General features: G+C 47.8%; 1 protein-coding gene across 1 annotated transcript in view; it reads right to left on the bottom strand.

Annotated features, from left to right (window-relative positions):
* Window positions 1-13,958, bottom strand: part of MYH14 (myosin, heavy chain 14, non-muscle) — a 116,876-nt gene that overhangs the window by 63,813 nt on the left and 39,105 nt on the right. The window contains exon 10 of the mRNA XM_006897341.1: window positions 6,012-6,107. Coding sequence (XP_006897403.1) covers window positions 6,012-6,107 — 96 coding nt within the window. The remainder of the gene's footprint in view (window positions 1-6,011; window positions 6,108-13,958) is intronic.

Below are 13,958 nucleotides of genomic sequence, written 5' to 3'. Positions count from 1 at the left end.
TTGTGAAGACTATAGCCTGGATCAGGCGCACCTTACTCTCCAGCCTGATGTTGTTGCTCTTCAGTACTCTGGAGAAGTCGGTCCCTGACAACATTCTTAGTGTGTAAATTAAATAAAATGAGAAGAAAAAAAATCTTTTTGAAAAAAATTCTTAGTGTGTCTGTCCTCTGGTCCAGTAATTCTGCTTCTGGGAAGTGGGGTCAGGAAAACCAGAATCCTGGTTATGAGAACGCTTTAGAGAAATGTTCACCACTGAGTTGGTGAGAAAGGAGAAAAACAGGAAACCACCCAACTTTCAACAGACAGGGGACAAGTTACAAGGCACCCTTCTTACAGGGGACTCAGGAGCACAGGAGCACAGTGGGTAAGTGTTTGACTGCTACCCACAAGCGTGATGGTTCAAACACGCCCATCACTCCAAGGGAGGCAGATTAAGGTAGTTGCTTCTGCAAAGACAGCAGCCTGGGAAGCCTGGTGGGCAGTTTCGTTCTGTCTGAATCCAAAGTGATCTGAAGGCTAACGGGCTTTGTTGTAGCTGTTGTTCTGCAGTCATTAAAAATTCATCAGGAACCTTTCTACGAAGATGGCGCCGAAAGTGAAGAAGGAAGCCCCTGCCCCTCCCAAAACTGAAGCCAAAGCAAAGGCATTAAAGGCCAAGAAGGCATCGTGAAGGGCATCCACAGCCAAAAAAAAAAGAAGATCCCCCCGTCACCCACCTTCCGGCGGCCTAAGACGCTGAGACTCCGAAGGCAGCCCAGATACCCCCAGAAGAGCGCCCCCAGGAGAAACAAGCTTGACCACTAGGCCATTATCAAGTCTCCCCTGACCACTGAGTCAGCCATGAAGAAGATAGAAGAAAACAACACACTTGCGTTCACTGTGGATGTCAAGGCCAACAAGCACCAAATCAAAGAAGCTGTAAAGAAGCTCTGTGACCTTGATGTGGCCAAGGTCAACACTCTGATCAGGCCTGATGGAGAGAAGAAGGCGTATGTTCGACTTGCTCCTGACTATGATGCTTTGGGTGTTGCCAACAAAATTGGGATCATCTCCACTGAGTCCAGCTGGCTAATTCTAAACACACATTTTTCTCACCATAAAAAAAAAAATCATCAGGAAGACTCACTTAAGATTGTGGGCCTTTCCACTACACACACGTACACGTATATAAAAATCTATCTTTGACAGTACAGAAAAAGATGCGTGTCCAGCTCTCCAGCGCCGGTTAATGACATGGAAACTGAAGGGTGTGGGCGTCAACTGCGCTTGGAAATGTTCTCCAAAATAGGCTGGGTGGATGGGCAGACAGATGAACAGACAGATGGGTGTTGGTGGTGGTGTTGTTGTGAGGTGCCGTCCAGTCACAATGACGACGATGCCATATAGAGATGAAAGCCAGCCCGCGCAGGCGCCATCCTCAATCTCTGTGCGTAAACCCGCTGCTGTGGCCACGTTGCAAATCCATCAGAGTCTCCACCTCTCCAAGCATGCAACTTTTCCACGGACCGGTCTTTCCTGACAACATGGCCAAAAAGTGTGAGACAAAGCCTCACCATCCCTGCCTCCAAGGAGCAACCTGGCTGCACTCGGTCCAAGACAGGTTTGTCCCTTAACAGTCTACGGTACAGTCAATTAGAAAAAGGCTAACTGCTCTCTCTAGTGCTCTTCTGTACCACTGAGTCGGAACCAGCCCACAGATGACCCTGCAGTGGGTTTTCAGAGGCTGTAAATCACACAGGAGGAGACTGACTACATTTTTCCCCCCAAGAAGCAGTTGGTGGATTCGAACCGTGTGCCTTGAGGTTGGCCGCGCAGCTCCTTACCACCAAGCCACCAGGGCTCCCTACAGAGGTCTCTCTATAGAAAGTGATGAATGCGTCACTGAACCAGGCACAGCAAAATGGTTATAATGGCAAGCGTTTTGTTATACACAGCTTATACAGGATAAAATAAGTAACAATTGCTCTTTTGCAATATTTAGAAAAGTCGGGGGGTGGGGGGCGTCATGGCAACAAATAAAAACACACCACTGAGAAAGGAAAGGCAAAATGCACTAATGGGATGCTCGGCTCCTGTGGGTATTGCAATTCATGCGATGAAACAGACTGGAAGAATGATTGATGAAAAACCAATATGCTTTATAAAATTTCACTCAACTCACACATGTAAAAGAGGCACTACATACAATTATAACTAAAACGAAGAGAGATTAGGAGGAGACAATGGCTCAGGCTCACGGAAAACCCTCCAGAAAATGCAAAATCATCACAGGTTTCTAAATGATCTCTTGCAACATCTCTGAAGGCTTGAGAATCGTTTTATAATACTGGAGAAAGCTGGCTGTGGTTAGGTTTCCGACAGAAGGACACGGTGGTGACCCCAGGCTGTCCTCAACATCACGGCTGAGACCTCTGTTCACAGTCACAGTGTTTATCTCATTGAGGGTCTTCCTCTCCTATTCCAGAACTCCACCTTTCCCAGGATGATGTCCCTTTTCAAGGACTCTTCTAATTATATTTAATGGGTTGGAAACATTTTATAATGAAATAGTGGGGAAAGGAGCTATAGAAATATTTCACAAAAAGGATAGTAGAGGATTGAAAACATTTATAACAAAATATTGAGGGGAAGTAGGTTGGGAAACATTTAATGAAGTGGAACAAGGTGTAGAATACATACAAAAAGGAAAATGCTGGGTTTACAAAACATTATGTAACATATGTTCTACTTTTTAATAGAGGGAGGGAAAATGCATGGAAAAGTGCCTGGACATCAGAATATTAATAGATGCTTTTGCAGAAGAAGAGGGACCGGGGGTGGCACTCTGTGGGTGCCTGTTTCTTCTTTCCACCCTGAATTCAAATGATAATAAAGAAATGTTTGCAGGCATCTCGCCCTTCCATAAAGCGAAAACAGTTATTAAAGAAACTTGGCTCCACCAGAAAAACAGGAAAAAATCTGGCTTCAGGAAGAGAGATTAAAATCCCAAATCACGGTTCGAATCCACCAGATGCTTTGCCGGGGAAGGAGGGGCAATCTCCTCCTGTACCAGTCAGATCTGATTTGACGGTACATGCACACTAAAATAATAAAATAAAATTTAAAAAAAATCCCAAATCAAAGCCAGTGCCAGATGCAAGTCTACCTCTATGACCTGTGGGACAAACCAGAACTGCCCAGAAGGTTTCTAAGGCTGTGTCAAGCATGACTAATGAGCAATGATGTCAGTCTGGAGACTAAGGTGTATCTGATCCAGGCCATGGTCTTTGCAATTATGTGTTATGCATCAGAAAGTTGGACAGTGAATAAGTATGATAGAAGGAGAATTGATGCCTTTGAGCTGTGGTGCTGGAGAAGAGTACTGAATATACCATGGATGGCTAGAAGAACAAATAGGTTCGTCCTCAAGAGGGTGAAGCCAGGCAGTTTCTTGGAGGCAAGTATTCTGAGGCTGCATCTGCCATACTTTGGGCATGTTGCAAAGAGGGACCAGTCCTTGGAAAAGGACCTCATGCTTGCAAGGGTGGAAGGATAGTGCAAGAGAGGAAGACCCTGGATAAGATGGATTGATTCAGTGACTGGGGTAATGGAGGTGGGTATGTCAGAGACAGTAAGGTTGACTCAAGATAGATCACAGTTCAGGGCTGTTATATACAGGGCCACTATGAGTCACAGCTGACTCGACAGCACCTAACAACAAAACCATCACAGGGGCAGACCGTCACATCTTTCTCCTATGGAGCAAAGGGTGGGTTTGAGTTCCCAACCTTTTGGTTTGCTGCTCAGTGCTTCAATCACTGGGATTCCTTAGGGAGATTATAAGGGATTAAATCTCCTCCCCTTTGCAGTTTCTAGTTTCTTTTCTTGTGATTAGAATGAAAGTTGACAAAGAAAATGACTTTTCCATTCAACCATCCTGACACATTTTGCTTTATAACATTCATGACAGTATCCACAGTGTAACTGCACTCTTCCCTCTCCCTCCCTGTGATTCTCATTTCCAGCCATCGTTCTCCCCTACCCCTTCCTACACTTACGGTTTTTGGGCAAACGCTACCTCTTTGACCTTATATGGTTGGTCATCCCAAGGAGTTAATACCTCCCTGGTGTTATCAGTCACCTTATAAGAAGTAAAGATATGCTAAGCCACACTATGGTATCTTCCACCACCTCACATGTGTATGAAATATAGACAATGAATATCGAAGACTAGCGAACCAATGTGTTTAAACTGTGGTGGTGTTGATGAACAGTGAGTATCCCATGGATTTTCAAAAGAACAAACAAATCTGTCCTGGAATAACTGCAGCCAGAAATTTAGAAGCGAGGCTAACAAGGCTTCGTCTCATGTATTTTGGGTGTCTCATCAGGAGAGGCTAGGTGTCGGGGAAGGGCATCGAGCTTGAGCAAGGCGAGTATCAATTAGAAAGAAAAAGAAGGTCAACGAGATGAACTAACACAGTGAGTCCACGCGGATGGCCTCGAACACAGAAAGTAACACAGACTGTCAGGCCCACACGGGACCGGGTATGGGACTGGGCATGGATCTGGGCAGTGTCTCTATTGGACTCTGGGTCACTATGAGTCACAAATGAGTTGATGGAACTTGTTGTTGTTGTTGTTGTTGTTATGTGCCGTCGAGTTGCTTGCGACTCATAGTGACCCTATGTACAACAGCCCTAAACTCTGCTCTGTCCTGTGCCAATCGCACTGTCTCTGACACTCCCATCCCGATTAATCCCAGTCACTGAATCAATCCACCTCATAGAGGGTCTTCCCCTCCTGCGCTGTCCCTCCACCCTCCCAAGCATGATGTCCTTCTCCAAGGACCGGTCTCTCCTCACAACATGTCCAAAGTATGTTAGACGGAGCCTCAGAATCCTTGCCTCCAAGGAGCCACCGGGTTTAACCCTTTCCAGGACAAATCTGTTTGTTTTCCTAGCAGTCCATGGTATTCTCAATACTCTTCTCCAGCGCCACAGCTGAAAGGCATCAATTCTCCTTCTATCCTCCTTGGTCATTGTCCAACTCTCTGATGCATAACAAGAGACTGTGAAGACCATGGCCTGTATCAGACGCACTTTAGTCTCCAGAGAGACACCACTGCTCTTCAGCACTTTGGAGAGGTCCCTAACAGCAGACTTTCCCATGGCAATGCGCCTTTTAATTTCCTGGCTGCTGGTGCCAAGACTGTTGACTGTGGAGCCAAGCAAACTAAAGCTGTGTACAATCTCAATCTCTTCACCATCCATCCTGATGCTGCCGATTGGTCCAGTGGTGAGAATCTTTGTCTTCTTCACATTGAGCCTCAATCCATATTGTAGGCTGCAGTCCTTGACCCTCTGCAGCAGGTGCTTCAGGTCCTCTTCAGTTTCAGCAAGCAGGGTTGTGTCATCTGCATAACGCACATTGTTGATAAATCGTCCACCAATCTTGACCCCACATTTCTCCTCACAGAGCCCAGCCTCCCGGATAATCTGCTCTGCATACAGGTTGAAAAGGTATGGAGACAGGATGCATCCCTGGCGTACGCCCTACCCAATTTTGAACCATGCAGTGTTCCCTTGCTCTGTTCTGACGACTGCCTCCTGGTCCAAGTATAGGTTTCGCATTAGAATGATCAAGTGTTCTGGGATTCCCATTCTTCCCAGAGTCAGCCACAGTTTGTTATGATCCATACAGTCAAATGCCTTTGCATAGTCAATGAAACACAGATAGACATTCCTCAAATCTTTTCTGGAAGAAGAAGGTCGTGGGATTTTCCAGCTGGATTGCAACCACTACTCTTGGGTTTAGCAGCCCAGAGCCTAACTACCGCGCCACCAGAGGTCCTCAGGCCAAGAGCACGCGGTGTTATTGTGATAAACACCCAGCAAAGGATAGGAGTGACCAGTGGTACAGGGGGAGGTGGGCTTGGCTGGGGCAGAGGTGACCTTGCGTTGGGGTGGAGAGCGTGGGAGGGGACGCCGCCACTCGGGCCTGGACAGATGGTGGGAGACTGAGGACAGTACCTGTGTTGTCGGGCATGGTGGCCTGGTCAGTGTTCCGTTCCTTCTTCAGGACGATGTTGCCGAACTGGAGAACTGCCGAGACCATCCGCAACATTGCTAAAGGGAAGCAAAGAGAAGGTTAGGCAGGAGAGGGAGGGGAGCAAGGAAGAGAGGCGCCCCTGGTGTCCTTTAGGGCAGTGAAATTTTGTTTTGTGATACTGTAACCCAGAACCCAGACCCTGCCCTCTGGCATACCCACAAGGGATGTCCAATCAAAGACACGCCCATAACACAAACTCCATCCCCGAGTCATGCCTGCAGAATAAACCCCGCCCTAAGACACACCCACAGCACAAACCCCACCCAAAGACACACACACATTAAAAACAGCCCCAAAGCTAGGCTCACAACATAAACATTGCCCCCAAAAGGCATGCCACAACAGACTCCACCCCAAACATATCCAAAGTATAAACCACGCCCAGAAGACACACCCACAGTATAAACCACACACCCCCCAGAAGACACACCCACACAATAAAACCACGCCCCCAGGACACGCCCACAACAGACTCCTCCCCAAACATACCCACAGCATAAACCAAGCTCCAATGACACACCCACAGCACAAACCACGCCCAAAGACACGCCCACACAATAAACCATGCCCCAAAGACACGCCCACCACAGACTCCGCCCCAAACATACCTGCAGTATAAACCAAGCTCCCATGACGTGTCCAGACCATAGACCACGCCCCCAGGACACGCCCACACCACAACACCACGCCCCCCGGACACCCCCACAAGACTCCGCCCTAAACATACCCACAGCATAAACCAAGCTCCAATGACACACCCACAGCATAAACCATGCCTCCAAAGACACGCCCATAAAATAAACCACGCCCTGAAAATATGCCACAACCTAAGCCACGCCCAAAGCACAGACTCCGCCCCAAATTATGCCCATAGCATAAACCAGGCTCCAATGACACACCCACATCACAAACCACGCCCAGAAGACACGCCTACAATACAATCTCCACCCCAACATACACTCAGGAAACAAGCCCCTCCCCTTGGTGTGTGTCATCCAAGTACTGGCCTCCTTATAAGCCACACCCACCAGACACGCCCACAACACAAAGCCTGCCTTCAAAGCACACCCAACAATGTAAACTCTGCTCCAGCACACACCTACCTTGCAAACCCACATCCCAGTGACACAGGGACAACTCCACCCCTAAACATCCACAACCTGAGTCCACTCCCCCATGACTCGTCCATAATGCAAACCCTGTCCCCACGTCACAGCCCAAGTCCCACCCCACAACATGCCCAGAAACCAAGCCTAGCCCCACTCCCAGGACACACCCACAATTCATGCCCTGTCCCTCTTTTCCCATGTTCTGACATATTGCAGGACCCGGTTACCAAAACCCAGAGAGCATCAAGGTGTTAGAAGCTTTCCTGATGCCATCTAAGGTATAAACACTGCTGTGTCCAACCCTAGGGTGAAGAAAAGCAAAGACAACTGGGAGCAATCAGTCCATTGTTGGACTGGACCATGTGACCCCTCAGTCTTCATGACCTTGACAACAGAAGAACTAGATGGTGCCCGGCCGCTCCTGCTAACTTCTCTGAAAGTGAATGCATTAGGGGTCCTGCCAGAGCCCTTGAGCCTATGGCCCTTGAAGTAACTCATTGCTGTGGAATCTGCACCACCACATGACTGACCCTCCAGTGGGGGGTTCGAAGGCTGCCAATCACAAGGAATGGAAGAGACCACCCATCTTTCTCCTGCAGAGTGGCTGGTATGGATTTGAACCAATGAAGACATGACACCTTTGGGTTAGCGGTGCAAGTCCCAACAGACTAGCCTGCCCCTTACACATACCTTAAAACCGAGAACTGAACTCACACGTGGCTTAATCTGCAGCCAAACCACACACATGCTTGTGTTATTGTTGGCGCTAGGTGTCACTGAATCGACAACGTCTTCTAGCAATCCTATGAAGAACAGCTCTGGCCTGGACCAGCCTCACCAGCTCTGCTATGCTCCAGCCATTGCTGGCTCAATTGCTCTCGCTGGGGGTCTCCCTCTCTTTCGTTGACTCTACTTTCCTAAGCATGAAGTCTACCCCACCCCCCAAGGACCAGGCTTCCTGACAATACACCCAAAACATGTGAGACAACGGTGCATCATCCTTTCCTCTACAGAGCACAAAGCTTGCACTTTCCTCCAAGGCAGACAGATGTCTTTGTTCTTTTGGCAGTGCGAGAGATAGTCAATAACGGCCAACACATGCTTAGAGCGTGAACAAACACCACCACCAGGGAGGGTGTATTCCTTGGAACAATCAACTAGTTGAGCTCAAAAGGACAGTGCTTGCCCAGAAATCAAATGAAGAAAGTAGAAGGGGAAATGAAAGAAGGACAAGTGGAAATGGGACATACTGGGAAGGAGAGGGAAATCTGCTGCTTTTACACTGTGAGGATTCTAATCAATGCCACAAAGGAAAATGTGTCCAAACAGAAAAATCAATTTGCTCTGTCAATTTTACCCAAAGCATAATAAATAGTTTAAAGAAGAGTAAAACACAAAAATCAAATTACGCCACCACATCTCAGCTTAAAACCCATGCATGGTCCTTGCTGTCAGCTCAGAACCAGCAAGTTTCCAGAGCCTGAAAATCACATGGGAGGAGATTGCCCATCTTTCTCCCGGAGAGTAGCTGAGAGATTAGAACTCCTGTCTCTTTGGTGGGTAGAGCAGCTCCTTACCCAAGACCACTGGGGTTCCCTACAACTTGACTGGCCTTAAGCCCCATGAGCAAAGAGCTGAGATTTCTCGTCCCGTGCCATTCTCCTGATCTGATGCAAACCGGACTGTGTGATCCACAAGGCTTTTATTGGCTCGTCGTCAGAAACAGATCAAAAGAATTCCGGGTGACTTTGTATCTGCAGTTTGCGTAACCACCATCTGAAGGCTACTCATGTTGCCCGTTTTATGAAGTACTTTACAGGAGATTAAAGGGGATTTAGGGAAATTGAAGAGGACGCTAAGGAGTCCTGGTAACCCAATGGTCATAAGTTGGCCGCTAACAAAGGGTCTGCGGTTTATGCCCATTGGTGGCTTCTTGGGGGGGGGGCGTGTGGAGGGGGAATAATCCCTGACAATTTACTTCCACTAAGATGGCAAGCTAGGAAAACCCAATAGGATAGTTCTGTGTCATATGGGGTCGCCAGGAGTCAGAATCACTTTGGGAGCACCCAAGGAGGACATGGTAGCTTACAATGATAGGAGAAGATTTCTAAATAATTGAGTGGGGAAAAAATTTGTTTAAAAGAAAGGAAACAGGGTTTTTTAAAAATTTATTTTTAATTTCAGTAAAAATTTACAGAGACTTTGGAGGGAAACTGGAACCCTAATTCACTGTTGGTGGGAGTTTAAAATGGTGCAAACACTATGGAAGGCAGTATGGCGCTTTCTCAAAAAGTTACAAATAGAGATACCATTTGACCCAGCAATTCCACTACTGGGAATATACCCCAAAGAGACCATAACTGCCACCCAAGCAGATATATGCACACCCATGTTGATTGTGGCTTTGTTCACAATAGCAAGGAGTTGGAAACAACCTAAGTGCCCATTAACAAATGAATGGATAGATAAGCTGTGGTATATTCACACAATGGAATACTATGCTGTAATGAAAAGGAGGAAGGAAATAGTTTTATGCTTTAGGTGGGAAGTTCTTCCCCCCTAGAGCTGGACTTGGGAATTTGTAAGTGGGTGAAGGGCTGGCGGTCTTAAGCCCATTTGTATGAGTATGGTTTACCCTGGTGGTGCAGTGAAGTGCTTGGCTGTCAGTGAAAAAGCCAACAGTTTGACATCATCAGCTGCCCCCGTGGAGACAGACATTCTGCTTCTGTGAAGATTATTGCAGCTTTGTTCGCAATAGCAAAGAGCTGGAAACAATCCAAGTGCCCATCAACAAACGAATGGATAGAGAAGCTCTCGTATATCCACACTATGGAATACTATGCAGCATTGAAAAACAAGGAACTCATGAAATGGGTGACCCTGGAGGACATTATGCTGAGTGAAATATCTCAGTCACAAAAGGACAAATATTGCATAGGGCCACTGTTGTAGAATGGGACTGACATCGGGGTTGAGGGAAGACAGAAAAAGAGGGGAGGAATGATGTATACTGCATTGAAACCGATGAGGGAGAGAACTGTTTAAAAGGGGTATATGAATGGGTATTCTTGTCATGACAGGAGTCCAGAATGAAGGCTGCGTGGTGGAGTGGACTTGGCGGGGGAGGGACTGTATAACAATGAAAGAATTTTTCTTTTACTTTTCAAAGAGAAGGGTGAATTGAGGAGGAGGGATGGATAGGGAGAAAAGTGCAACAACGAATGACTGGAAACCCTAAGTCTCTGTAAACTTTCATTTAAATTAATTTTTAAAAATGTAATATAATAAAAAGAAAAACAAACTCATTGTCATGGTGTCAGAACTGACTCCTAGCTTGACCCTCCAGCAGGTTTTCAGAGGCTGCAAATTGCACCAGAGAACACAGCTCATCCTTCTCTTAAAGAGAAGCTGGTGGATTTGAACTCCTGGACAGGCGCTGCCTTTGATTTAGCCTTGGAAACCCTTCTGGGGCAATTTTACCCTGTTCTATAGGTTTCCTGTGAGTCTAAACCAACTGCACAGCAGTGGGTTTGGCTTTGTGTGGTTTGTCATAATGTCAATGATCAATAAAACTGACTTGGAGATTGGAACAGGTTCCAATCACCTAACATAGATGCTCAGTGCTGCCCCCTAGAGTCTAGTTCAAGAACGTGCAGGGACTTGGTCGCACTAACGTGAGTAGTGCTGCCCCCTAATGCTCATCCCAGTAACTTGCAGGGTTAGGGTTATTCAGCGTCATCGAGTCGTAAGCGACTCCTAAGGACCCAAGAATGAAAGATCTGAACACTCATATAACTTTCATCGTTTCTCAAAGTTCCTAGAGTTTCCGGAGGCAAGCTATTTCGAAGGGGATGCTACTTCTGCTTCCAAGCTTGTTTTAATCAGGGAGCTCCACCCAACACTGTCCACCACGGATAACCATTATTGCACTTGACACATCAGTGTCACAGTGTTTTGCATCACAGTAACTACGAGTTATCTCTGTACAGTAAACGGGAGTTGGGTGTAATAAAAAGGGGAGTGCTGTCTCCTAGGGCTCATCGCAAGAACTTGTAGGGAGTTGTAACAATAGTGGACAGCGTGGCCCGGTAGCGTCCACCAGAGTAACTTGCAGATAATTGGTTATCATAACCTGGGCGGTGCTGCCCCCCCGTAATGTCCGTCACAGGAAATTGTAGGGTTTGGATGGAAAAATGATTTACAGAGACTTAGGGTTTCCAGTCATTCATTGTTGCACTTTTCTCCCTATCCACCTCCTCATAGCTGTGAATGGGTAATTTCTGGCTTTCCCAGAAGCAAGGTGGTAAGGGACCTGGGATATTTGCCTGTCCTACAAACGTCTGCCTGCACCCCTCCTGACTTCCAAACAACCCAATGACCGAGGAACACTGCTTTGTGGTTATGGGAGCCTACGCCCCACCTGTTGGATATATAAACACAGAAGGGTGTGCACTCAGCTTCACACACGGGGAATTTTCCAGGAGGGCAGCCACCGAGTGGGAAGGCTGTTCTGGGTTTTGTTTTGAACTTTATCAAGATCTGGTCACCGGTGCAGAACAATCCCATCGTGGGAAGGAAAAGCTGTGAATGGTATTTGAGTCAAGACGCAGCACGCTCTAGCTGCGCTGGGGTCCTGCAGAGACAATCTGCACCGGCACAAGCCCCAAGCACCCAAGCTACGTCACCCGCAGTTTACTCTAGGACGGTTTCACCACTTACGCGCTGAAATGCACCTTGGTTTCGTTTATCCTGGGCCACACCTTGTTCCAAACACTTCCTAAAAGGGAGCTGATTTCATCTTCATGGTGAATGACCCATTAGGAGAAGCAGGGAGGGCGCTGGGTGAGACATTGTCTCAGGAACGTTGAAAATGTTATCAGGAAGGTCCACTCCCTGGAGAACACTGTGCCTGGTGACCTAAAAGGTCAGCTAAACAGACAGAGACCCTTAACGAGACGGGGTGACGCAGTAGCTGCAGCAATGGGACCAAATGCAATGATTGTGAAGACGGAGTGGGAAAGGGCAGGTTAGTTCATTCATTCACCAGATAGATCGCTGGGAGCTAGCATGGGGTTAATGGCACCTGATAACAGCATCTCAATGAGGCAGGTCTTGCTTTCACTCCCATTTTATAGATGAGGAAACTGAGGCACATTCGAGTAGTCAACCAATTCAAGGTTGCCCACCTGGACTCAGAAGTCCGTGCTCTGACTGTTTCCCTCCTTTTGGGGGGGGTCTAAAGTTTACATTTAAATGTGTACAAGTAGGGGAGCTCTGGTGGCCTAGTGGCAAGGAGCTGCAACTACAATCCCAGAGGCGCACGGTTCGAATCCACCAGATGCTCTGCCGAGGAAGGAGGGACAATCTCCTCCTGTACCAGTCAGATCTGATTTGATGGTACACTCACACAAAAATAATTAAAAAAATAAATAAATGTGTACAAGTAACACAAATTGGATACACACAGCTTCATGTGTGCACGCGCTGGTGGTGTCTGTCCCTTGAAAGCCAGTCCTGGCCGCCTCACTACCCAGGGATGAATTCCATCTCTATCAGATTCTGGTCTGACAGGCAAGATAAGGCCTGCCCACCAAGCCCCACCCCTGCACTGTCAACGTCCCGCCTCTACCCAACAAACCCCACCCCTATGCTTAGGCTCCGCCTCTACCCACCAAGCCCCACCTTCTGCTCTGGTTAGAAAGCCAGAGAACAGTAACAGGTAGGGGATGCCAGTGATCCCCTAGCTAAAAAAAAAAAAAAAAAAAAAGTTGGGCTGCCAACCAAAAGGTTGGCAGTTCAAATCCCCCAGCCACTCCAGGGAAGAATGAAAAAGATGGGTAGTCTCTTTCCACAGACTGAGGGCCTCAGAAATGTGACGGACGGTCACTGGGAGGTGGGCAAACCCCCCAGGGGTAGTGGGTTTGGGGTGGAGTGCTGGGGCACCGCAGTTCAAAGGGTTTGGGTGATAATCACAAGGTTGGCAGTGACCCTCGCAGCTGCTCTATGGTAGAATGAGGCTGCCAGGTTCCCTAACAGTTCGCTGCCTTGGAGACCCTGCAGGTGGTGGGTCCACTGCGTCCTGCTGAGTCAGAGCTGAGCCGGTGGCAGGAGGTTCGGGGCACAAGGGGTCCTAGGTGCTGGCCATGTGGGGTTCACGGCAACTCCCCCCTTTAAGCTGACGCTAAGGAGGTGTGCACACTTTTCTGCTTGCGTTCCACAGTTCAATGGAGGAGTCATTTTACAAAAGGTGGGGCTGGCGCAGCACCCCTTAGGGGCCAACTCTTGCCAAGAGTGCAGTAACCTGAGTCTAATCAGGAGGAAACACACCCAAAATGAGACAAAACAACTGGTCTATAATCTCCAGGGAGGGTCAAGGTCACGGGTGATGCAGAGAGACTGTTCCAGACTGAAGGAGACTAAAGAGAAATGATGCGTGAAGGAGCTGGGGACCTGGACCCCAGTGTGATTGTGTGTGTGTGTGTGTGTGTGTGTGTGTGTGTGACTGTGAGAGCGTGTGTGACCGTGAGAGTGTCTATGTGAGTGCATAGTTACCGTGAAAGTGTGTGACTGTGTGTTTGGGTGTCTGTGGGAGGTAAGGTATGCATTGGTAGATGGGTGTAGGGATGCGTGTATCATCAAGTGTGTATATGAGTGTGTGTGACAGTGTGGTAGTATGTGTGTGAGTTTGAGTCTGTGGATATAACTGGACATGAGTATGAAAAAGTGTGAGACTCTATGGAGAGGGGGAGGGAGGGAGGG

This window comes from Elephantulus edwardii, unplaced genomic scaffold, assembly GCF_000299155.1.
Source record: "Elephantulus edwardii isolate Elephantulus edwardi_28Jun2011 unplaced genomic scaffold, EleEdw1.0 scaffold00208, whole genome shotgun sequence".
Taxonomy (NCBI): Eukaryota; Metazoa; Chordata; class Mammalia; order Macroscelidea; family Macroscelididae; genus Elephantulus; species Elephantulus edwardii.
This window is presented reverse-complemented; position numbering and strand designations above follow the sequence as displayed.